Source organism: Mixophyes fleayi, chromosome 1, assembly GCF_038048845.1.
Source record: "Mixophyes fleayi isolate aMixFle1 chromosome 1, aMixFle1.hap1, whole genome shotgun sequence".
Taxonomy (NCBI): domain Eukaryota; kingdom Metazoa; phylum Chordata; class Amphibia; order Anura; family Limnodynastidae; genus Mixophyes; species Mixophyes fleayi.
In genome coordinates, this window is record NC_134402.1 from 453,855,906 (window position 1) to 453,883,332 (window position 27,427).

General features: G+C 44.6%; 1 protein-coding gene across 6 annotated transcripts in view; it reads right to left on the reverse strand.

Moving 5' to 3' along the window:
- UNC13B (unc-13 homolog B) overlaps positions 1-27,427 on the reverse strand; it is a 211,880-nt gene that overhangs the window by 60,024 nt on the left and 124,429 nt on the right. For 5 of the 6 annotated variants that reach the window (XM_075186722.1, XM_075186731.1, XM_075186711.1 and 2 more), the window contains 5 exons: positions 13,792-13,838; positions 8,868-8,946; positions 6,422-6,496; positions 3,147-3,366; positions 422-649 (listed from right to left, as the gene is read on the reverse strand). In XM_075186722.1, the coding sequence (XP_075042823.1) occupies positions 422-649; positions 3,147-3,366; positions 6,422-6,496; positions 8,868-8,946; positions 13,792-13,838 (649 nt within the window). Of the gene's footprint in view, positions 1-421; positions 650-3,146; positions 3,367-6,421; positions 6,497-8,867; positions 8,947-13,791; positions 13,839-15,893; positions 15,917-27,427 lie in introns of all 6 variants that reach the window. The other variant, XM_075186700.1, reaches the window with a different exon arrangement.

Consider the following 27,427-nt stretch of genomic DNA (forward strand, 5'->3'; position numbering starts at 1 on the left):
ATATAACAAAGAGCAGTTAGCTGATAGAACCGTACAGTCCAAAAGTTCTGGACACGTATTAAGTCTTACATTCCAACAATAGTATTATTATAAAGCATATATAGTATTAATATAATACTCAGCAGCTGAAGACCGGTGTGTCAGAGAACAGAAAATAATGTGTCACTAATCTAGAGTCAATTACCCAATTTGGACTAATAGAACGTAAGGATCACAGAGTGAAACGAGCCCCGGCAATACCCCCAACACCCTGGAATGGCCTTGTTTCCATTATCACATCTGGTTAAAACACTGCACATGCATGAGAAAGGCGTAATGGGAATCTAGACATAGTCTATAGTTACATATGTAGTGATTAAAGAACAAAAATGCACAATGCACAGAAGCAAAAGAGTCATCAGCCGCCCGGCACGGGACTCACCGGTGATGGTGATCTTGGCGGACCATTTTGATGTGCCATCCAGCACACTTTGCTTCACGGTCTTCATCTGTTGTGCGTGGGCCACTTTGCCCACATTAAAGACATCTCTGATGACGTCAAAGATCTCAGGCTTGTTCCTCTCCCGGATCTTCATCCGGTCCTTCATGGCCATGATGATGTTCTGAGTTCGGTCCTCCGCTCCATGCTTGGAGCTCTTCTCAGCAGCACCTGCAGAGTCATCGTGAAGCGGCACACATGAAAACATGGAGACCCTCAAACCGCAATGTAAACTGAATATACACCGACCAGTGACTGACCAGGGTTCAGGGGGCCAAAATGTTTAATGATCGGCCATTGTCAGCCATCCAATACAGTCTACCATGGATGGATACTGCACGATGCACCAAGACTCACGTGGACGGTGGATCGACACAAAAGGTCACAGAAAATTAATTAAGTTCCTACATCACAAAATTAAATCTCAAAGACTTAACTCTGGCTGTTCCTCTACTATTGCTACCTCCGAGTCCAGAGGTTTTATCACCCCAAGAACCGACTTATGGACCAGCCACAGCCCTATCAGAGAAGTATTTTAACCTTTGTGGTCTCGAGAGGAGATGCTGCACCCCTTCAACATACCAGGGACCCCTCTGAAGGGTCAATGTACCATACTAAGATCACATCAGATTCTAGTTAGCATTTTATAAAATATAACTGATAAAATGATAGCTAGAATCAGATTGGTTGCTATGGGCAACACTTCCACTTTTCCTTTTCTATATATTTACCGCTGAGTGTTTAACATTTATTTAGCTTCAATATTACAATGTTTACACACTTCTATTATCTTAGAATCCTTCTGGACAGCACTGCCGGTTGCATTGTCCATGTCAGGTTATGATTCTGCTGATAATAAAATCTAAGACCTACAAAATTAATTACAATTGAAGACTTCACAATCCTTCCACACTCACATTGTCCCCATCTAACAATTCTCTTCTCAGTTTATTCCTCATGTTAATGATACAAGTCTGAGCTGGTGTTTTCATCACTCCTATTATAAAGATCTTTGGTGAACTGCAGCCCAAGCTCCCACCTCTTCTTGGCACCTAATCATTTTACACCCAACCAAACCCGGCAGCATAACTGGCAATTCTGTCGTCCAATTGGGCCACGTGCCTGGAGCTCCACTGACCACTAAAGACAATGACCAAGAACAAAGGACATATTCATGGATTTACAAACATTTCAGGAGCAAAATGCGGATGGTGACCTCCTCTAGGCACTATATGGCTGGTGTAACCCCCTCTTTTCACTTTCAATCTGATTTTCACTCACGGGACTCTATTAAAACTGCTTTACAAGATGGTTCCACTGAGCGATTGGGTTCAGTGGGGACAAATCCACTATGGAAATATTCTACACTTGTGTCCGATAGCCATAACTGCAAAGCGCTGTGACCAGAGTATCTCTCGTCATTACGGTACAACGCTGCCAGACAGAAACGGACCTAATCTTCTCTGCACCTGGGCACTCTTATTGCATATTATCACCGAGAGATCTCTCTGTAAAATAAGATTACCTACATTTAGGTAGCAGAAGACTTCCAGGTTATTATTACATACACACAATTCGTATTACAGGGTTTAGTAGCACAGACTGTGGTTATGTTCCCTGTTTCTTATTTCCTATATATCTAACTTTGTTGTATCTGTTGCTTATATGTGAGGCAGGGGCACAAGTCCCTACATCCTCATTTCGTTTTATTTCTTTATTTCTGTCTACTTTGCTCAATAAACGTTGGCGATCCTCTATTTGTTCTTTTGTTAACGACAAGCTCATCTTGTGGATCGCATCACCCTATTTAAGAGAGAACCTTCTTGTAATACTAGCGATGAGTCATATTGTGATCCAGACCAGTTACCACTACAGGCTTCAGACTGCCCCATAGATGTCATTATAACAACTAGGTCTGCTATCACTATATCACATTATAACCCACAAGACAGAGAAGCCCAGTAAATCCATCGACCGCTGAAATCATTACATTACAGCAGGAATCTGATGAGAGGCAGCGGTCAGCGCTGAAGTACAAAGGTAGTTATGGACAATACGCTAATTATTATTATTACAATAACAACAACAACAACAACAAGGGACTCTCTAACGGGGGCTGGGAAAGTAGAGAAAAAAAAACACTGAGGTGGAAAAGAAACACAAAACATTGTTTGATTGATCCTGTAATACGAGCTCGGCCCGTTACCCAAACACAAAAGGCAGAACGGACAGCAGGAGTGAACTTAGCGCTGAGTGGGAATTAGCACAGAGGGGGGCAACAGGCTCTTCTGAAGCTAAATTATACACTGTACGGTCATACATAACGAGGGGCAGGAGGCGGTGGGAGAACAGGCTGAAAAGCTTTCCAGGTGACTTGTTTACTTGGAGAGCAGAACTATACAATTTAAGAATTGAGCTCAGCTGGTGATGAACAGCAAGGCTGCCACTTATATGCCACGTCTGAAGGCCAGACGAGCTGGTGGCTCTGCGACACAGAGACGAGCAATGTGTTGGGCCGTCCCTCTGTCACAGGCATCGCCTACACCTGGGTAACAATGAGCACTGGTCCGCGGGATACTATCAGGGTCCTCAATGATGATGGCTGGCGATACATTATAGAAACACGGGGCTATTCTAGCACATAAAGCAAGGTTAGCGAGGCACTTACGTTGTAGGCAGTCGGCATTCAGCAAATCTTGGCACTTCTCGTGACATTTGACACCGCACTCGCTGCAGCGCATCCCTTGCCTGGCTATCCCCCACAGCAGACCCTCGCACTCGTAGCAGTAGGTGGGGGTGGTGGCGGTCCACACCTCGAAGTTGTGCGGAGTTGTGCAGGAGATGGGGTAGATTAAGGCTTGGAGAGTTTTTTTGTACACGTGCGATTTCTGAAACACAACAGAAAACATGCAGTAGACGTTATTCATGAACCATCCCGCAAGGGTCATAGTAATGCTCTTGAGATACAGCAATCTGGTGTGCCAGCAACTAGCAATCCTGTGTTACACATTACGCAGCGCACACTACCGTACTGGGCTGGTCATAGTGCAGATATACAGACACAACTACCAGCAGTTCAGTCAATTATGAGTCACTCTGACCTCACTTTTTGACTTTAGAGGCGTGCGTTGATGTGGGCAGGAGTGTTCTGTATGCCAGGCCTCTTAATTAGTTACAAACTGGCCATGATGAGACATTCAATAATGTCATCTTTACGTTGAACAGAATCCCTTATGGCAGTGGTTCCCAAACTTTTGCAGTTTGCGGCACCCTTAGAGTCTCCATAATTTTTTCAAGGCCCCCCTCCAAAATAATTACTGAGCAGTCCTGTTTTAGAAGTAGTTGGGTCAAAAAAATGTAATAAGTATTTAGGTCAGGACAGAAATATTTATTTAGTTGTATGCAGAAATGCCCCCTCTGCATCCAGACACGCTGCCCCCTCTCACGCTGTCCCCTGTCACGATGTCCCCCTCTCTCTGCCCTCTCACGCTGTCCTCCTCCTCTGTCACGATGTCCCCCTCCTCTGCCCTCTCTCACGATGTCCCCCTCACTCTGCCCTGCGCCAGCCATAGAAAAAACAAACACATAAACCTACCAATCCGCGCGGCGCCGGGACCCAGCATCCTCCTTTCTCACGCCGCGCGGATTGGTAAGTTTATGTGTTGTTTGTTTTTTCTATGGCTGGTCCACCGCACCCCTGTGACAGCGCCGCGGCACCCCTGGGAGCAGCGGCGCACACGTTGGGAACCGCGGCCTTATGGTATTCAGACATGGCACATAAATCCTCCACACGCTTTTCCTTTTTAAAAAAAAAATACAAAATACACTATATGGACAAAAGTATTTGGACACTTGACCATTACACCAACAGGCACTATAATGACACTGTATTCAAATACATATCACTGCATAAAGGGGACCAACTCCATATTAAAGTAAAACAGCTTCCACTCTTCTTGGAAGGCTTTACACAAGATGTTGGAGTGTTTCTGTGGGAATTTGTGCTCATTGATTCTGTAGAACATTTATGAGGTCAGGCACTGATGTTGGACGCGAAGGCCTGGTTCACAATCTCTGTTCCAGTTCATCTTAAAGGTGTTCTATGGGGTTGAGGTCGGGGCTCTGTGGGGACCAGTTACGTTCTTCCACACCGAACTCATCAAACCCTGTCTTTGTAGTCCTTGCTTTGTGCACTGGGACACAGTCGTGTTGGAATACAAAAGGACCTTCCCCAAACTGTTGTCACAAAGTTGGAAGCATAACATTGTCCAAAATGACTTGGTATGCTGAAGCATTAAGATTGTCCTTCACTGGAGATAAGAGGCCTAGCCCAAACCCTGAAAAACAGCCCCATACCATTATCCCTCCTCCACCGAACTTCACAGTTGGCATAATGCAGTCAGGCAGGTAATGTTCTCCCGGCATCCGCCAAACCCAGACTCACCGATCTGACTGCCAAACAGAGAAGCGTGATTCATCACTTCACAGAACACGTTTCCACTGCTCCACAGTCCAGTGTCGGTGTGCTTTAAACCACTCCATCCGATACTTGGCATTGGTCTTGGTGATGTGAGGCTTGTATGCAGCTGCTCGGCCATGGAAACTCATTCAATTAAGCATAGTTTTGTGCTTACATTAACGCCAGTGGAAGTTCAGAACTCTTCAGCAATGGAATCAGCAGAGTGTTGACGACTTTTATGCACCATGCGTCTTAGCGGTCGTTGACCCCGCTCTGTTATTTTACGTGGTCTTCCGCTTCGTGGCTGAGTTGCTGTTGCTCCTAAACGCTTCCACTTTCTAAAAATATACACCTCAGGCAGAGGGTCTGATTGAAACACCTTTCAATAACTATCAGGTATGGCCAAATACTTTTGTCCATACAATGTATGAACTTGAATACATGAAGCTGACATTTCAATGAGGCGCAGAGTTGTACTTAAAATGATCTGTCTTTAGATAGCAAAACTCTGCGTGGAAGATTTCAGTTCCATCTATCAGTAATCAGAGCGCAGCCATTCCAGTATGAACAACAATATCTACATTAACACTTTATTCATTGGGAATTAAGGCACAATAACCACATCTATAAGAAGATTAATTTGCAGAATCTATACATTGTTTGGTTCTCTACTTCCTCTTTGACAGACGCAGGATTGACTCAAATTTCTCAGCACCAATCAATACAAAACTACCCTACGCTACATAAACAGTCAGTAGTTCTTTGTGCCACAATCTAAACCAGCGTTTCTCAGCTACAGTCTTCACATACCTCAAACAGGTCATGTTTTCAGGTTTTCTGTCTGTGGAAACAGGTTTGACAAGTACTGACCCAGCCAAGTAGACCAAGTCCCCTGTGCATGATTAAAGAAATCCTGAAAGCACAATCCACCGGCAGTGCGTGAGACCTGGGGATAAATGTATCAAGCTGAGAGTTTTTTGGCGGGTTTGAAAAGTGGAGATGTTGCCTATAGCAACCAATCAGATTCTAGCTATCATTTTGTAGAATGTATTAAATAAATGATAACTAGAATCTGATTGGTTTTTCAAAGCCGCCGGAAAACTCTCAGCTTGATACATTTACCCCCTGGAGTTAAGAAACACGGATCTAAACCATTTGCTTATGTCTAAAATAAGTTTAATGTGACTGTCCAAGTAAAGAATAGTGATACAGGGCTTGGCAAAGCTCACTACCATGTCTCCATACATTCCAAAACCCGGCATTCCTCCTGTGTTTGACGAATGTCCACATTTATAATCATCGCATTTTCTGTGTGTCAACAGTTAAGATAAAAGAGCGAGGAAATATAGTCAGCTTGATGCAGGAATTTGTCTATATTTCATGTTCCCAACGTATTATTTACCCAGTCACAAGAAGAAATGTAACTATGAACACAACTTGTATGGGGTGAAGCATTGCAAGAAGCCAATCCAGATGACACTTACCAAGTCTTCGTCCTTGAGAGACGTTCGAGTGGCCATAGCGGAGGTAATGCCAGCTTTCCTAGACTGAACCAGGGACTGCGAAAGAAAATAAAGATGTTTCTTATTTCGTAATTCATAGTAAATACTTGTTTACGCCTCTTCTCGAAAGGCCTAAAATGTCTATAACCAGATTCCAGCTGCCAAACTAACATCAGTTGTAGAATTCTGGACGGAGACCTACAGAGCACGTGCAGCGAGAGAAATAACTGACCGATTCATTCGCTGCGCGTGATATTAAATGCCTAAATATCACCCAGAATCCTACAGAATTTTTCCTGTGGATCGGGGGTTGAGGCTTCAGACATCATTAAAGTTTTTTCTTCTGCAGATCTCTTGCTGAATTCTACAATTGTTCTTTATGTATGAATCATAATAAACCATAGCAAAAAAGCAAAATCAAGATTAAGCATTAATAAAGAAATATTTGCAATCTACATTAGTAAGCGGGAAGAAAATGTGAAAATAAACAAACTCAGAGGAGAATCTTCATACATGTCCAGAAGTGACCAGCGTGACGTCGAGCTCAGCATTGGACAAGACATACACGTCTGTGTACTGCCATCAGTTGGTACACTGGCACACATGTATGGGTGGGCAAGCAGGTGGTACTGAAGGGACGCAATGTAAAATGTCTGAATGCAAGAAGACTCCCACATTCAGTGCCCATCACTGAGTATAATGAACTTGGAGAAACAGGAGCATGTACAGGTGCTACTGAAGGGACGCAATGTAAAATGTCTGAATGTAAGAAGACTCCCACATTCAGTGCCCATCACTGAGTATAATGAACCTGGAGAAACAAGAGCATGGCCGTAAACTACAATATATGGACCACGCTACCACCTGTAAATGGGGCGTCCAAGCCTGGCTACTGAAGCTGGATTTCATGGCAGCTATAATAAGCCCTTTCTGGTACTAAACATGTCTGAAAACCCGGAACCACGCTACATAATTATATCACCCTACCTTCCAACATCGCTAATTTCATGCAGCACAATGATCTCCACCAAATCTTCCTACATACCTCTACTGTCCAATTACAGTAATTAGCACTGATGGTGTAATGGGTTAATTCCACTAACAACTTACCAGAATAACTTCTAATACTTAAAATAGGTCTTCCTAAAATCGCCTGTTCAAAACTCAGAAACACACTGTTACTGCCATCTGACAGACAGGTTGTGAATAACAGATATTCCATAACAGTAAGAAACGTGGAAGCAGTGATGCTTCCATGGTTATAGATGTTGCTAAGAAATATCTGACATTCACAACCTGCCTGTTAACTCATCTACTTGAGGAATTCTATAAGGAGGTTGTAATACACAACAAATGTATTCTATTTTAATTAGACAAGGTCAATTGTGGCTGGAAAATGTAGATACATAAAGAAATAAATCTAGCACAGGTATCTTCAGAAGGAAAATAACAAAGGAATTTATAATCCTTTGTAATCGGCATTACGTTTTTTGGTCCAGATTTTTAAGGCCACAACAATGTACATTGTATACATATTATGGTCCCTGACGAACAGGAGAATCGGGGAGAGCAAGAGAGATTTCCGTCTTTTATTTAATACTATAATTACTAAGTTGTCCTTTAATGAAGAAGTCAAACACAACACTAGGGAGCCATCCAGTTAATATAAGGAACATTGGGGTTTAGTATTTGTTTTGATCTATGTAGAGACCTTTCAGTGCTTAAGCAATAAAGTGTGAGGGTAAATAATTTGAAAAATACATCTATCTTCGTACTCGGGTCCATTAAATCAGTGATGTAGGGAACGCTGCCAGCAACAGAAAAAAATAAATAATAATTTGGCAGAGGGTATAAACGTCTAGAGGAAATCCATGGCCTGTCGCTAAGCGTGGGGTGAACTTACCATCGCCTGCGGAATAGGAGTGTCGGCATATAAAAGAATTGTAAGAGGTTAATGCAGCAAGACAGTCAATTGGGAGAAATAGAATGAGTAACATTCACATTTAGTTTTGGTTACAGGCAATTCTCAATGTGCGCGATGCCCAGAAGACATGGAGGAGAACCAAAACGTTGCCATCAACGGATCGACCACAAGGTCAACTAACGAAACACATTCATATATAATACGTAAAACAAGGCAATTTTGCCACTAAATAGGTGTTTCCAATCTTGGCATTTAAACAGATGGTCTTACCAGTATCACCGTTAAAAGATGATATTACCAATAGTGCCTCTAAAAGGAGACTCTACTAGTTTCACCAAGAAGAACAGATTACCAATATCTCCTGTAAAGTAGATGGCATTACCGATATCGAGAGTCAAAGGGAATAGCAAACTCATAATGGTTTCTGGAAAGATACCGGTGACTATTATTATGGACTACAATCCGTGACCTTGATGTAGGGACCGCCAACAGCGGTGAACTTACCAAATCGCTAACCAAAGGTATGGGCTTCTTCTTGCGCAGGTCCGGCATACTGTCGATTCCATACAAGCCTCCGCCAGATCTGGAAATACAGACGCTGATAAGTGGAAAACACAGTAAGCTCAGAGCCAAAATCATTAGTGGCCAAATCCAGGATCCAACACTGACCACCAGGTCAGGAATACAATACAGTATAAAGCATTGGGCCCCTACGTCTGGCCTCATAGGAATGACTATCACATACGGCAGCCTCTGCAGCGATCTCTTATATGGAGAGACTCAGACTATGAACCAGAGCACAGGTGTGTTATATACGGAGGTCTGTTCTCTGTGGAGGGTAATAGTATATACTGGATTGAATTGCAGAATTATTATTTCTCCAACAGTATTCAATTTACTGTAAGAGAATTAGCAGTAAACTAAACCATGTGGGATCAATAGTTCTACATCAGGGATGATAAGTGTCAGAATAGAAGAGCTCCCCGGACTAATGACCTTTTAATATGAATATGGTGAAATCTCTAAGGGGAACAGGACAGTGTCTGTGTGACCAACTCTGCGGCCATAATCTTCCTGTATACATGTCTGTACGTAACTATAAACTGTGCCCCCTACCTACACTAACACACTAATACACGTCTATACATCACTCTATAAGGTGGGGGCTGTGTCACTAACATGCAGCTTAACTCCACTGCCCCCATCTCTATATAGCCTGACCCCCACTCTGTACACTGCCCCCCATCTCTATACAGCCTGACCCCCACTCTGTAGACTGTCCCCCCTTCTCTATACAGCCTGACCCCCACTCTGTACACTGCCCCCCCATCTCTATACAGCCTGACCCCCACTCTGTACACTGCCCCCATCTCTATACAGCCTGACCCCCACTCTGTAGACTGTCCCCCCTTCTCTATACAGCCTGACCCCCACCCTGTACACTGCCCCCCATCTCTATACAGCCTGACCCCCACTCTGTACACTGCCCCCCCATCTCTATACAGCCTGACCCCCACTCTGTACACTGCCCCCCATCTCTATACAGCCTGACCCCCACTCTGTAGACTGTCCCCCCCATCTCTATACAGCCTGACCCCCACCCTGTACACTGCCCCCCATCTCTATACAGCCTGACCCCCACTCTGTACACTGCCCCCCATCTCTATACAGCCTGACCCCCACTCTGTAGACTGTCCCCCCATCTCTATACAGCCTGACCCCCACTCTGTACACTGCCCCCCCATCTCTATACAGCCTGACCCCCACTCTGTACACTGCCCCCCCATCTCTATACAGCCTGACCCCCACCCTGTACACTGCCCCCCATCTCTATACAGCCTAACCCACACTCTGTACACTGCCCCCCCATCTCTATACAGCCTGAGTCCCACTCTGTACACTGCCCCCAACTCTATATAGCCTGACCCCCACTCTGTACACTGCCCCCCATCTCTATACAGCCTGACCCCCACCCTGTACACTGCCCCCCATCTCTATACAGCCTGACCCACACCCTGTACACTGCCCCCCATCTCTATACAGCCTGCCCCCCACTCTGTAGACTGTCCCCCCTTCTCTATACAGCCTGACCCCCACTCTGTACACTGCCAACCATCTCTATACAGCCTGACCCCCACTCTGTACACTGCCCCCCATCTCTATACAGCCTGACCCCCACTCTGTACACTGCCCCCCCCTTCTCTATACAGCCTGACCCCCACTCTGTACACTGCCCCCCATCTCTATACAGCCTGACCCCCACTCTGTAGACTGTCCCCCCTTCTCTATACAGCCTGACCCCCACCCTGTACACTGCCCCCCATCTCTATACAGCCTGACCCCCACTCTGTACACTGCCCCCCCTTCTCTATACAGCCTGACCCCCACTCTGTACACTGCCCCCCATCTCTATACAGCCTGACCCCCACTCTGTAGACTGTCCCCCCTTCTCTATACAGCCTGACCCCCACTCTGTACACTGCCCCCCCATCTCTATACAGCCTGACCCCCACTCTGTACACTGCCCCACCATCTCTATACAGCCTGACCCCCACTCTGTACACTGCCCCCCCATCTCTATACAGCCTGACCCCCACCCTGTACACTGCCCCCCATCTCTATACAGCCTAACCCACACTCTGTACACTGCCCCCCCATCTCTATACAGCCTGAGTCCCACTCTGTACACTGCCCCCAACTCTATATAGCCAGACCCCCACTCTGTACACTGCCCCCCATCTCTATACAGCCTGACCCCCACCCTGTACACTGCCCCCATCTCTATACAGCCTGACCCACACCCTGTACACTGCCCCCCATCTCTATACAGCCTGCCCCCCACTCTGTAGACTGTCCCCCCTTCTCTATACAGCCTGACCCCCACTCTGTACACTGTCCCCCATCTCTATACAGCCTGACCCCCACTCTGTACACTGCCCCCCATCTCTATACAGCCTGACCCCCACTCTGTACACTGCCCCCCATCTCTCTACAGCCTGACACCCACTCTGTACACTGTCCCCCATCTCTATACAGCCTGACCCCCACTCTGTACACTGCCCCCCATTTCTATACAGCCTGACCCCCACTCTGTACACTGTCCCCCGTCTCTCTACAGCCTGACCCCCACTCTGTACACTGCCCCCCGTCTCTATACAGCCTGACCCCCACTCTGTACACTGCCCCCCATCTCTATACAGACTGACCCCCACTCTGTACACAACCCCCCATCTCTATATAGCCTGACCCCCACTCTGTACACTGCCCCCCATCTCTATATAGCCTGACCCCCACTCTGTACACTGCCCCCCATCTCTATACAGCCTGACCCCCACTCTGTACACTGCCCCCCATCTCTATACAGCCTGACCCCCACTCTGTACACTGTCCCCCGTCTCTCTACAGCCTGACCCCCACTCTGTACACTGCCCCCCATCTCTATACAGCCCGACCCCCACTCTGTACACTGCCCCCCATCTCTTTACAGCCTGACCCCCACACTGTACACTGCCCCCATCTCTATACAGCCTGACCCCCACTCTGTACACTGCCCCCCATCTCTATACAGCCTGACCCCCACTCTGTACACTGTCCCCCGTCTCTATACAGCCTGATCCCCACTCTGTACACTGCCCCCCATCTCTATACAGCCTGATCCCCACTCTGTACTCTGCCCCCTCCATCTCCATACATCACTCTACAAGGTGGGGGCTGTGTCCCTAACATACAGTTTAGTCCACACACTGTTCACACTTTATATCTTCAACTCAAATAATGTGACAATTTTCTGACGACAAAGCCAGTTTATACAGGACTGTACCATTATTTACAGAAATAATTAAACAGATTTAAACAAGGAAAGGACCTTTGCAGCATCATCAGATTCTATTGTATTATATTACGGTAATTACTGGTTGTGCCCAATTAGATCGCTCGGTCCACAGTGTTTTGCAGCCAATTAGGTGTAAAACAGACAATCCACATCACAGCATGCACAGCGACGGCAGAGATCCAGCAATTGAAGGGTGATTACTTAATAATTAACTGATGTTGATTAGGAGATAACACTACCCCTATATTTTCTATTAATCGGAAGTGGCAGCTTGGATGGCTGTACTTAAATTACTGCATTAATTCCCAGTGAAATGTGCTGTAAGAAAAGCAGAAATGCCTCTGATTTATTTCTACAGTTTAAGGAATGAAATGTACAACAGTAGCAGAGTTCTGTCATCTGTGAAGATTCTGCAAGGTAGGCAGGAGATCAGTCAACCAACGAGGCTGTTATATGGCTAATCCTGTAAGAGAATCCTGGAGAATATGTAAATATCGTCTCGTCAGAAACATCACTTCTCATCCAAAGTAATCTTCTACCACCGGCGCTGATCCTACTGCAGATTTTCTATATAGTCTAAATTGTGTCCTGCTGCCTTCAATTTCTCTGCACTCAGGACGTGTACAGAAGGAGTAGGATTTATTGTACTACTTGGTGAAACGCAGCAAGACCTTCTCTACCGTAATGTCAGCGGAAATACCTGCGTACAGTCACTGATTGCACAAGACAATAGTCCACACGCTGAAGGGGGAAGGATTTGCAGGTCTGCTCATATACAGTGTAAGATAGCAAAATGGTTTCCTAAAGTCAAGCAATGTGGTCACACAGTATCAGATTTAATGCGGCATATCACGTATTGGTGCCCAGAAGTGACAAATAGCCTGTTTCACCTGCAACATGGCTTTGAATGAGACCAATAGCATGTGACCTTCCTCTTTACATGTCATGTATAATTAAAACACGTGTCAGATGTTCATCAAATGCAGCAAACAACAGACTCTATATAGGAAGATGTAACCAAGCACCATTATAATCTTCAGGACTCGGTAGTGCCTCTAAATAATGGAATACCTTTTGGGAAAATGTCACCTGTCACCTATACAGTGTGGGCAGCCTGTTTGCTAGACCAAGATCACAGAGCAGGCAGCCAATCAATGCACTAAGAACCAGTGACCTCACAGAGGCACAGAGCGTTCAGCGTGTGCCTCGTGTCTCAGTGATGTGATTGGTCCGTGGTTGGTGAGCTTCCTCCTAATATAGAAACTCATTCAGACCTGAATTCCTGGGTAAAAATATCAGCTGCTCCTGAAATCAAGTTGTGAGTCAGAGACTGTTCTTCATTATAGAGGAATCATCTAACAGAATTGAGCAGTAACATGAAATACATACTGCAATAAATAAAAATAACTGACATTTGTAAAGAATAAAGCGTTTAGTAGGCCTCTGTATTGTGGTCTATCATGTTCCAAGGACGGACGACCGGCCAGGAAATTAGTTTTGGGGGAGGAAGAGACGGCTCATCGTGGAGCTACGCTGCCCTCATTATAGAAATATCGGCTTCTATTACACAAAATGTAAAAACAGAATATAACTCACCCCCCTTTAAACCACGGCGGCTTCGCTGGGTCTCCGTCATCTTGTGTCTGAGGAAGAAAACAAAAACACCGGTAAGAAACCCGCAGAGACGGATGGCAGCTTACAGCAATCAGATAGGAGTCCTGTGTATGCAGCAATTATACACAAACATCCCGAATCCCAGTACACACCCAGCACACGCGGACACGTCTCCCACTCCCAGTACACACACAGGGCACACGGACACGTCTCCCACTCCCAGTACACACACAGGGCACACGGACACGTCTCCCACTCCCAGTACACACGGACACGTCTCCCATTCCCAGTACACACACAAACAGCGCACGCGGACACGTCTCCCACTCCCAGTACACACACAGGGCACACGGACACGTCTCCCACTCCCAGTACACACACAGGGCACACGGACACGTCTCCCATTCCCAGTACACACACAGGGCACACGGACACGTCTCCCATTCCCAGTACACACACACACAGGGCACACGGACACGTCTCCCATTCCCAGTACACACACACACAGGGCACACGGACACGTCTCCCATTCCCAGTACACACACACACAGGGCACACGGACACGTCTCCCATTCCCAGTACACACACACACAGGGCACACGGACACGTCTCCCATTCCCAGTACACACACACACAGGGCACACGGACACGTCTCCCATTCCCAGTACACACACACACAGGGCACACGGACACGTCTCCCATTCCCAGTACACACACACAGGGCACACGGACACGTCTCCCATTCCCAGTACACACACACAGGGCACACGGACACGTCTCCCATTCCCAGTACACACACACAGGGCACACGGATACGTCTTCCATTCCCAGTACACACACAGCGCACGCAGACACATCTTAAGTACATATAAGTATCCGTGTTTCCTGCCACAGAATTACATATGGGGAGGTACAAAGAGCCTGTCCAGAGTGTGTGACCCACAGAAACAGTTCAGCCACCTATCATCTTATATTACATCCATATAAGAAGGATCAGTCTATGTGACTGGTATATCCAAGCACACGTTACATGCATCGCTCAACATACTACCCAGCAAGGCCCAGCACATAATGGGCAACAATCAGGCGTGATACTTTGCTACTACTAGGCCTGTAGAAGCATGTCAGCCAGAGAACCAGGCAGACCGTCGCTGGACCCAGGAGTACCCTCGTGGGTCTCCTCTACTGCCAGCCATTGTCAAACCTGTGTATGAAAGCAGGAAGATCGTCTCCCTGCATCCCAAGGTGATCAGTGGTAGTGGCAGTGACACAGTGGTTAGCATTGCTGCCTCGCAGTGTCCACAAGTGCCCTATGTGGAGGACTGTATGTTCCCCTCGTGTGTGTAAATAATTTAGAAAGTAAGCTGCATGGGACACGGGCTGAGGTGAATGATATTCTCTGTACACCGCTATGTAACACGCAGCCATATAAATCATGAGAATAATAGTTAAATACCACATTATTATTACTACTATATTTCCAATTATAACATCTCATCTTTTCCTCCTTTGTCCCTGTATATATCTGTCAAGTCTAACACATCGCCTGAGCTTTCTATATAGTTTTACTGCGACATAATTTTCCACTAATACAGTGTAATTATGTTTTAGATTCTGAAGTGAAGGTTAATGTGCAGTTAGATTAAACGTGTTATTATTTCTATTATAATAATATGCTGAAGCAGAAAGTAATAATTCCTCAGACACGGAGCCATCAGTCCTCAGAACCACACCTCTGGCTAACGGGAGAAATGACTTTATTTATAGGACCGCGCTCCATCAGACGTCGCCCGCAGCCTGGCGTTACAGAACTGCCATCTGGACTGAGACAGGAGCCCCCGGTCCTGCCCGGCAATGGCTGGCATAAGGACTGTACAAGCACCCGGCACAGAACAGTCCCCCGGTGCACACATCCAGCACTGCTCTGTCACACCCTCGCTCTCAGACACTGCAATGAATGGGTCACAGCCGTTCATGTCACAGAGACTTGCATGCAAATACACTGGCGTACGGGGAGCAGAAGGGCATGCACGTATACTGCCATCCGGGAAGCGGGGGCACACGGAAAAAAATGCACCATTAACCTGATATTCTGCTCTATTCCCCTCTGTGAAGGAAAGAGGAGAGAAGATGAGAGGTTAGTAGACAGTCTCATTGGGCCCCTGGACCAAGACATCGCTCCACAGACTGCAACAGGACATGGGTGGTGATGACAAGACACAAACATCTCACTAGGACTCCGCGTTAGCAGCCCAAAGGCAACAGGCGTTACAGATGAAGCCACTTTAATTCAAACAACTGGTGCAATGGTAACATGGGGGCATATTTAATAAAGCATGATAGTGCTTTTAACGGGTAATTAAGGTCCCACAGTGTCCTCCGCAAATTTATTAAGGGTGCATCGCAGCAGATATCATGGATATCTGCTGCTTTGCACTCCTCTTCGTTTTTGGGAGCAGTCACCATTCAACAGAATGGTGACTGCTCCTGGCCGCAATCTAACAAGTCCCGAAAAAACATTTTTTTCGGGAACTTGTCATGTTAATGTAAAGCTGGCGTACATCATCCGAATTGAAGAAATCTAATGCTGTCAGCTCTGCTCCGAAGAGCAGAGCTGGACAGCGCATTTGTGGAGGGATCACATGATCCCTCCCTGTCACTCAGCGCTCTCTCTCTGCAACTATCGTTGCAGAGACAGAGAGGGGATCTGTGTGCGCATGTCCAGTTCTTGGAACTGGACATGCGCAATTGAAGAGAAGACCCGAAGACAGCGCTTCTGAAGAGGGGGGTAAGTATGATTTTTTTTATCACTGAAACAGCAGTTTTTCGGAACTGCTGTTTCTGTGCACGGCTGTACATAAATGTGAGAAGTAGTTCAATCCTTATCATTGCGATAAGGATTGAAAACTACTTTTCACTTTATGTGAATAATGATAAATGTGCCCCATGGTGCGGAGAAGACACCCAGGCCCACTAAGCAGGCGCTATTTATAGATATACCCTAATACTGCACTGTACTCATAGCAGCGTTCATGTATCTTTACAAGCCCTGGAGTTACTGTGTGATGGGAAGACTTTTACATCGCTCTATAAATGTATTGGGTGATGTTTCCCAGGATCTGGCGCTGTGTCCTGTGTTGTTGTAGTGGGTGGAGCTAACGAGACGCGATCACACAGTACAGATTCTCGACCCAGTTACGCGGAGCTTGTTTCAATTAAAATTGTCCATCCGTATATGAAACACAGAACTTGTGAGAGTCACAGACTGAAAGATCGTAAGAGGTCAAGAACTTTGGTTTAAAAAGATGTTACACATATTCTGTCTATGTACAGACACATTCTAGTCATGTTACACATGTGTATGTACCGTGTTGCACATGTATGTGTTACATACTATAAGCAGCAGTTTCTTTCTTACTGTCAATAGTGTGAGCTTGTTACAAAACACCGATATAAAAGGAGAGGTCGCTCTCCTCTCCTCCTTTAGGTAGCTAAATTTCGAAAATGCGCAAACATAAACGGAAGCCGTATTTTTAAATTAAGAACAAGTTCATTATTACCCACCACGTATAAGCGTGTTGGGCTAGTGGGCACTGAGTATACTGGCCTAGGGCAGCATGAGCCCTTAATCCTGCCCTAATAGAGGATACTTCTTGATCAATTTATTCATTGGCCGTCGCCTACAACCGGCCCTGAGATAATCACTAAGAACAGCGGAGGTGATGGAAGAGACACTGTTCATGTAACCATCACCCTTCCCCTATACACAATGACGTCAGCCTTGTTACAGGCTGACAATGCAGCACATCAATGTCATAGGACACAATGACATCACAGAGGTGCCCCGAGAAACCCTTTAAAGACAAAAAAGTAAATAAAAGGATAACTCCATCCAAAGCATAAAGAGCATCATTTCCGAACGCAAGTAGATCCACACGTATTCAGGTCCAATCCTATCTCAAGATATGTTTCAATTTTAATCTGTGTGCAAGTACGCTCTGCCTTAACGTTACCTGCCGCATGCAGACACATTGCAGTAAGTACCCTCTGCCTTAACGTTACCTGCAGCATGCAGACACACAGTGCAGTAAGTACTCTCTGCCCTAACGTTACCTGCCGCATGCAGACACACAGTGCAGTAAGTACTCTCTGCCCTAACGTTACCTGCCGCATGCAGACACACAGTGCAGTAAGTACTCTCTGCCCTAACGTTACCTGCCGCATGCAGACACATTGCAGTAAGTACCCTCTGCCTTAACGTTACCTGCAGCATGCAGACACACAGTGCAGTAAGTACCCTTTTCCTTAACATTTCCTGCCGCATGCAGACACAGTGCAGTAAGTACTCTCTGCCTTAACGTTACCTGCCGCATGCAGACACACAGTACAGCAAGTACTCTCTGCCTTAACGTTACCTGCCGCATGCAGACACAGTGCAGTAAGTATGCTCTGCCTTAACATTACCTGCCGCATGCAGACACACAGTGCAGTAAGTATGCTCTGCCTTAGCGTTACCTGCCGCATGCAGACACAGTGCAGTAAGTACGCTCAGCCTTAGCGTTACCTGCCGCATGCAGACACACAGTGCAGTAAGTACACTCTGCCTTAGCGTTACCTGCCGCATGCAGACACACAGTGCAGTAAGTACACCTTTCCTTAACGTTACCCTCCGCATGCAGACACACAGTACAGTATACGCACATGCGGTGGTACAATAAAAGTTCTCATTATAACGCATAAAGTTTGTATTTGATCAAACATTAACACAACTTTTAATAGTATAACAATTTAGATATTTTCAAATGTAAAACCTTTTTTTTTTATATCATTTACGCATACGAGTAATCTGTAACAGGAAGACTGTGCTGTGACAGTCCTCACCTTACACCTGACCTGTAGCTGGTGCAAACCATACAGCTGATACCAAGAGCACTTACCAGAATCACAGGACTTGAAGCTGTGTTGGATCGCTCTTACTTTACATGGGGGGTACATTACTCCACCCATTCCCTCCCCCGCTCCGCCTCTCAAATCATAGGCCTAGGTGTCTGTTGTACGCGAGCATAAATTACATGCAATTGTGCTCATTGGTGTAATATACGTTTCTGCCGCCGTGCAGTGCAGAATAACGCAAGATACGCTATGCTAATGGGCGTCCATCCGATCCAGAATCAGGCTCAAAATCTTTATTTGTAGTAGAGTTCACTATGATTTATTAAAACACATCATGCTACTGACCGTCCAGCGGGACCCAGCGAAGGCTTCAGTGGTCCATCATTGCCCTCCTCTCACCTACTAATATAAACAGGTGCCCATCTTCTAAGAGGGGGGCAGCCAGGGTGGTCCTGCCGGGCTGTATTACCAAATAGTAGCAGGAGAGAGAGGTACAATCGCTGGACTGTTACTGGGACCCTCTGAAGAACATTAATCATATTCTACTGATCTAATCTGCACATTCTGAGCAGAATTATTATTTAAAGACGTTTTACACTTATGCTTCATATTTGACATTATTTCAACATTTGACCATACTGACTACGTCATTATAAGAATCCCCTATTATCTGGGATGGAACAAGGGGTTTATAGGTATATTTATCAATCAGTGATAAGGCATTTTTGCATACCGCCGTATACATCAGTTATGATGGGTGGCTGGATGCATGGAGAAGAATAATTAACAAGGATCGCAGTGGTACATGGCCCACCATGGTACCACTATAACCATTTCCATTTTAACCCATTCCGCTGCGGGTAGCTGGCCATCATGCAGCTGCCTTGTTAATAAGTTTTCAATATAAATTACGTCAATAACGGATTTTTTTTAATCAACATAAACAAAAACCCAAAAAAACAAACAACCTTATTTCACCTAACGGGGATCTAGAGATACGTATTCTTCTTCGCCTCTTATCCTGAACAGGGCAGAATGTTTAATCCATGACTGCGCAGCGCAGGAGCTAGTAATACATCATTATATACTACGAGATGGGTCTTCAGGCTGCTTTGACGCATTGTATTAAATTCAGATGATCACATTTTAGAGACAGTTACCATTGGTTCAAAGCTGTGTATACAGGAGACTCCATAGTCCTAATAGGTGATTTATACCATTATTTCCAGCTCATCCGAATGCTGAAAGCGTTCCTGCTCTGCCTGAAGGCCTAATAAGCCTCCCTCCCCCATACGTTACCAACACACAACACGAGGACACATACAAATAATTGAAAATCACTGGAAATCAAAGCTTTGCTGATGCCCACATTGAAGATGCAGGAGCTGTCACCCAGCACAGGATTCCTGGAACAGACACCTTGTTGGGGACTTAGAATATAAATGTTGTGAACCGAGCGGGTGACGACGGGGGTTTTCCTACCAATTACTGTCAATTTACCTGTATGAACGTGACAGTCGGTGACAGAGATGAACACTAAGCAAAACGCAAAAGGTCTAATGTAGGATTCTCTCAAGCGGAACACAGCGGAGTCATCCAAAAGGCATGGAACGAATTCTGGGAATTTATAATATATATATATATATATATATATATATATATATATATATATATATATATATATATATATATATATATATATATGAAAACAGGGATAATCTGCACTCTACAAACACATAATCAATGCTATATCAAGTACTGTTCTATATTAAAAACAGGGAATGTTAGTTCTACATATTGCAATATATGTTAAGCGGACCAACTCACGCCAAAGTCTTCCCATTCTGGTCAGTCCTAACATGATCAAATGCTATGCTATTTTATCTGGGCCTCAGGCTTACCTGCACACAGCTTTTAAAGGCAAGTCTTTCCCTAGCACTAGCAGCCATGGGAGACCTGGGACTCACCTGACACAAGTTGGAATTAATTAATGTAAAGAATGGGGTGCAAGAGTCATGGGACTTACATTGTATAAACAAAAACAGACATAGGTCCTCTGCACTCACCATGTACAGACTGGGGTGCAAGAGGGGGTTGCCCACATTGTATAGACAAGAAAACAGGGATACTCTGCACTCTCCAAACACATAATCCCAGATAAAATAGCATAGCATTTGATCATGTTAGGACTGACCAGAATGGGAAGACTTTGGCGTGAGTTGGTCAGCTTAACATATATTGCAATATGTAGAACTAACATTCCCTGTTTTTAATATAGAACAGTACTTGATATAGCATTATTATGTGTTTGGAGAGTGCAGAGTATCCCTGTTTTCTTGTCTATACAATGTGGGCAACCCCCTCTTGCACCCCAGTCTGTACATGGTGAGTGCAGAGGACCTATGTCTGTTTTTGTTTATATATATATATATATATATATATATATATATATATATATATATACATATATATACATATATATATACATATATATATATATATATATATATATATATATATATATATATATATATATATATATATATATATATATATATATACATATATATACATATACACACATACATACATATATATACATATACACACATACATACACACATACATACACACACACACGTACATATAGTAATCCGACTGACCAGTAACTGCTATCTTTGCTGACATATGGAAAGCCTTAACATATTGTCTGCTTTAAGCCAATAAACCTCCCAGAAGACCAGTTATCAGACAGCTTGCAGAGGTAATGTTACAGAAAGCAGCATTAATGCCAGTGTGCGGCCAGAGAGCTGAGGTGTGACTGACATCAGAGGACAACAGCTGAGGATGGCAAGGAACAGAATGTATAAACGACAAGTAGGAGTTGGCTCTCGTTTAATCTCCAAGTAAACGACTAGTAATCAGAATTATTCTCCGGAGTGAGACAAAGAAAAGCCTTTCACAATGTTTCAAAATACATCCATTACAGATCGGCCGGGTAATAGGACCCACGCTGAGGGCGATTACACTCAACGGCTGCAGAAACCGCGTTCAGCTGACTGTAGGCTCCTCGGAGAACAGAGAGGTCGTATTAATCTCAGTACTCAATGTTCCCATCAAACACCTACTCTGAGGCCTGGACTGAAAACTGCTTCATCTTTTCACAGTTACATATTTGGTGACTTATATTGGTGGCTCTGGATACAAATAATGCACCCAATATGGCCCCATTTCTGCAGGACATTAACGTCATATCACTGCTGCATCTTAATCTTCATTTACGTCTTATCAGTGCAGGCGCCTTCTACAGCCTAAAAATCCTCATGGACAAGTCGTAAAGGCAATAAACACTCACATGTCAGTTACACAAATCCTGTGCCGCAGTTTTTGCAGTTATTATATATGTGCCTCAATGCAGCCGCGCAGGACACAGGCTTTCCAATATTCACTATATGGACAAAAGTATTTGGCCACACCTGTTAATTACTGAATTGAGGTGTTTCAATCAGACCCGTTGCCAGAGGTGTATATAATCAAGCACCTAGTCATACAGTCTCCATTTGCAAACATTTGTGATACAAAATGGGTCGTTCTGAAGAGCTCAGCGGCTTCCAGCGGGGTACTGTGATAGATGCCACCTTTGTAATAAGACGGTTTATGAAATTTCATCCATGCCAGATATTGGTTTCCATGGCCGAGCAGCTGCATGCAGCCTCACATCACCAAGACCAATGCCAAGCGTCGGATGGAGCGGTGTAAAGCCCACCGACACTGGACTGTGGAGCAGTGGAAACGTGTTCTGTGGAGTGATGAATCACACTTCTCTGTTTGGCAGTCAGATGGGTGAGTCTGGGATTGGTGGATGCCGGGAGAACGTTACCTACCTGACTGCATTATGCCAACTGTGAAGTTTGGTGGAGGAGGGATAATGGTATGGGGCTGTTTTTCAGGGCTTGGGCTAGGCCCCTTATCTCCAGTGAAGGGCAATCTTAATGCTTCAGCATACCAAGTCATTTTGGACAATGCTTTGCTTCCAACTTTGTGACAACAGTCTGGAGAAGGCCCTTTTCTATTCCAACATGACTGTGCCCCAGTGCACAAAGCAAGATCTACAAAGACATGGTTTGATGAGTTAGGTGTGGAAGAACTTGACTGGTCTGCACAGAGCCCTGACCTCAACCCCATCGAACACCTTTGGGATGAACTGGAACAGAGATTACGAGCCAGACCTTCTCGTACAACATCACTGCCTGACCTCATAAATGCTCTACAGAATGAATGGGCACAAATTCCCACAGAAACACTCCAACATCTTGTGGAAAACCTTCCAAGAAGAGTGGAAGCTGTTATCACTGCAAAAGGGGGACCAACTCCATATTAAAGTATATGTATTTAAATACAATGTCATTACAGCCCCTGTTGGTGTAATTGTCAAGCGTCCAAATACTTTTGTCCATATCATGTATATTCGCACAATCTATTATTTCTTACACATTACAAAAAGCTCAACTAAAACTATCAAGACAACATTCCTTTATGCAACAAAACAGAATGCAACTCCGCAATATGAAAACAAAAAAACACAACACAGAACCTGCTCTAACCTTGTGCTTTGCCTGTTTTTATAACCTGCGGAGTCCCTGTTGCTGAAGCAGTTTCTGAAAAGGTTTATTGGTATATTTACCAAAGGACAGGGAGCACTTATGCAGGTGCAAAGCTTTGGTTCCACCGGTAAAGTCGCTAGGTTTCACTTAGCTCAATATGTTAACTACCGCCGGCAATACCCCAGTTTACTTATAAAGTATCTCAGAATGGAGTTTACAGAGAGCAGAAACTGAAAATAATTGATTGCTGCAGTAAATAGTTTTTTTTATGCTGGAACTTTTAATAAAGACAGGGGCTATTGCTCAAATTCCACCCCCCGATAAAAATAATATCTCCCATATATTTTTATAGACAAAAGCATAATGTTTTATGTTATTTTTATTTAAATACAAAAAGCTTTCATATTTTTTTTTTATTTTATTACATCATAACTAAATAATTGTAATGCAGAATTTATGGCGAATCTTAAAGTACTGAGCAGTAAAGATACCGATACTGATCAACGGGCTACAAAGCGAATCATTTCTCTTTGCAATAACAATAATAATAATAATAATGATTTATACTTGGAACAGATAGATCAATTCTCCCATTTAAAGAATTAGATGAGAAGTGCCCGTCTCGGTCTCTAAGCTGCAAAACATTGGTTTTCATAAGAGCTTTAATCCAATCTGCTGCTAAGCCTTCAACTGGGAGAAATGAAATCCTTATTGAAATGAATACAGCTTAACCCCCGGTGGCCCTCCTCGCTCACTGCACTGATAGTCAATGGCCGGGCACGCTGTACACATTCATCTCCGCTGCAGATATAAATACGCACTGAATAGATCTATTATCCGCTGAACAGACGGCAACAACTGCCTCTCCGCACAGCACAACAGAGGTAACAAAGTTAAATGGCCCCCTGTTCTATACAGAGGACCTGTCACCCATCAAGCCAATCTGTGGGCTGGACCAACAGCCTATCCATTCACTAGGAACTCATCATTGAGGCACTTAGTGTCTCATGCCTCAGTTCCAGTTCCAATGATGGGAGCCACAAACTGGCTCCATGCTTTCAAGACACTCTGCATAGCTGGTTTTTGGAGAAGCCATGCCATAAGCAAAAATAAATACAGAATCCTGTATTTATACACTGTATGTGAGTATATACGTGTACTTTACCTAGTGCTTGGACATTCCAATAGAACTCCAATATATTTACAGAACTTTGACAACTGGGAACGCTGCCGACAACGCTGAAACCAACACAAGCACTTGGTAGAAATTCAGCGCTTATTCGCTTCCATTACTTTTTGGGGGACTCACTGCGCCAGAGTGCATTTATGAAGCTTTGTTGATAAACATTAAACGCCCATGTACGAGACCCCAAGTCGGCTGTTGGCCCATGATGTATATAGAACTGACCTCAGACTAAAGCCAAAACCTCATATCAACCTGCTCTAAAAAAACATTATTCACTTTGATCAATAAAACAATTATGAGTGATGTAAAATGAAATATCAGGAGGCGGCTGGAATATTGCAGAGCATGTAGGTCTCACCCCGGGGAATTTAGGGAAATGACCAGCACATTCCTCCTTTACGTCATTAAATTGTGCCAGTCTATTATTCCCCTGGCTCCGTGTTATTCAGCCGGCAGCTGGGACTGTCAGATAGAGCCCGCACTACAATTCAGGTCACACGGAGAAACAGCGGGGTCCGGCAGCTGTGGGCTGCTAAGTACACTTAATAAAATGTTACTAACCTGTCATTTGTACAAGAACGTGATCGTACTGATTTACAGGAAACATTACAATGCAACTGAAAGTTTCAGAAAAGTACAAACCAGCCAGGAGCGGGTCGTACAGAGAAAGTACATTAGGGAGGGGAGGTGTCCTGAATATGGAGAATGGTCATAACAAATATCTTCTCATCTGTCACAGGAAAAGTTATATATTCACACCTGCAGAAAAGGCCCCAGGACACGAAAGGGTTCGGTGGACTTCCAGGCTTGGCGCATACAGATTCCACAGGCCAAGAGAGCCCACAGCCAATCACTTACCACATACTGGTGGATTAATTAACTTCCGACAAAACGGACCCTAAAGTGTGTATGTTAGGTAATGTAGACTGTAAGCTTCAATGTGGCAGGTTCTGATGTTAACTATTGCTTATTTTCTGTACAACACTGCAGTATACGCAGGAGCTATAAATATAACTGGTAATGATAAAAATTGCATCATTATCTCTATGTCAGAACTACCTGTTTGCTTAACACAGCGATACATTTCAATCTGATTGGTAACGGCTTCACAGGTTCAATGTAAGTTACATAGTCTGAGTGTAATTGTGTAATATTGTATCGCAGTGAGGTTCCCGGCCACCTCCCCCCACACACCCTAGTGTCCAACAGACATCTCGTTCCCCATCCAGCAATACCTCACGGTGTCATACAGCAGTACACATTATCTGTGCTCACATGTAGCACGTGCTTATCGGTTACACAAAGTGAGGCTTTACTAACGTGGTCCAATAGTACTGAAGAGCGTTTATAACTACAGTTGTTCTTGACCTCTCACCAGGACACCTTTCAACATGCAATGAGAGTCACTGCCCTTGAAAAAGCAACATCTATAAATGTATACATATATAAAAATACACATATACAAAAAACTGACAAATACTGACAACACAGCCACAATCATATGAGCACATAACATACATAAAGAAAATAGAGCTTCATATGCAATGAATTAAACAAACGATTGTACTTACAAAACCAGCAGCAGCGCAGTAAGAAAATGGACTTAGATCATTTGCCGGTGGTTTTTGCTATGTAGCATATATATATATTTTTATTAAGGAGTGCGACAAGTGTAAGACTTAAGAACTGGGCTGGTTTGCAGTAAATGTATCAAGGAACGTGACAAACGGAGCGAATCTCACCGGTTACACCTCAAGGACCAAAAGCTAAAGGTCGAAGCCCATCAGGCAGACCTATGTAAGGTGTCACCAACGTTACAGTCTGAATACTGGTTCATTGCCGACGGCTGTGGCTTCATCAAGCATCACCACAGCGCTGATACTTTGTCTTAGGCCACTTCACATATATGTGTTTAGATTCCAATAGTTTATTCTTAACGTTCTACAACAATACTGACATTACAGCTAGGCAACATTTTCCAGGAGGACTTACAATAATATCAATAATTCTCCTACGGTACCTTTAAGGTAACACTCTCATTCATTTATCTTCTGGTTTTAGTGGAGTAGATAAAATAGAATTCAGGAGGAGAAGGTAATTTACAGGGGACAGAGAAAAAGAAACTAATGAGAGGTGAATACTTAAATTACTCCTGTTACTTATGTAGATAAGACAAATGTATTATAACTGGGCAGGCTGAGATAACTAGAGAGAACCACCACATTCAGCACATAGGTCAGAGCCTCACTGATCCCGGGCATAACGGACATCGATACTATATAAATAATAAAGCCCGAGGTTACCAGCGTACAGTGCTCCTTCCTCAGACACCCCCCATAATGTGGACCTGTCGCCTACACCCAGAGGAAGCAGTAGTTCTGTGGGATGACCTAGTATATAACTTTACTAGGAGCCAGTGACCTCTCCAAGGCTCTGCCAGTTTGTAATGATATGCAAGATATTGCGCTGCACCACTCTGCGAATCCCTACACTGACTCCCTAGTCCTCCAGAATTCAATTCAAAGCCCCCACCAACCCTCCCAGGCATACATCTCTGACTTGGTCACAGAACACCCTCCCCTCTCGCCCACTACGATTAGCCTCAGACCTCTCCTCCTTCCTGATAACCACCTCTCACCTCCACGTGCTGCTCCCCACTTATGGAACTCCTTACCCTGCCTGCCCAGGCTCTCCCAACCTTCAATCATTCAAGCACTCGCTCAAAACCCACCTCTTCACTAAAGCCTATCCTACCCCTACCCAATGCTAACCCCTCCTTATGTTCTACCATCAGCTCCTAAGCTCCCACCATTGCCCTCTCCCACTAGACTTAGCTCTGAAGAGCAGTCCTCTCAACCCTTTGTCTCATGTCTGCAGATCCTTCATCAACCTCATTTGGTCTTTCCCATATTATGTGCGATTTTGTACAATTTGT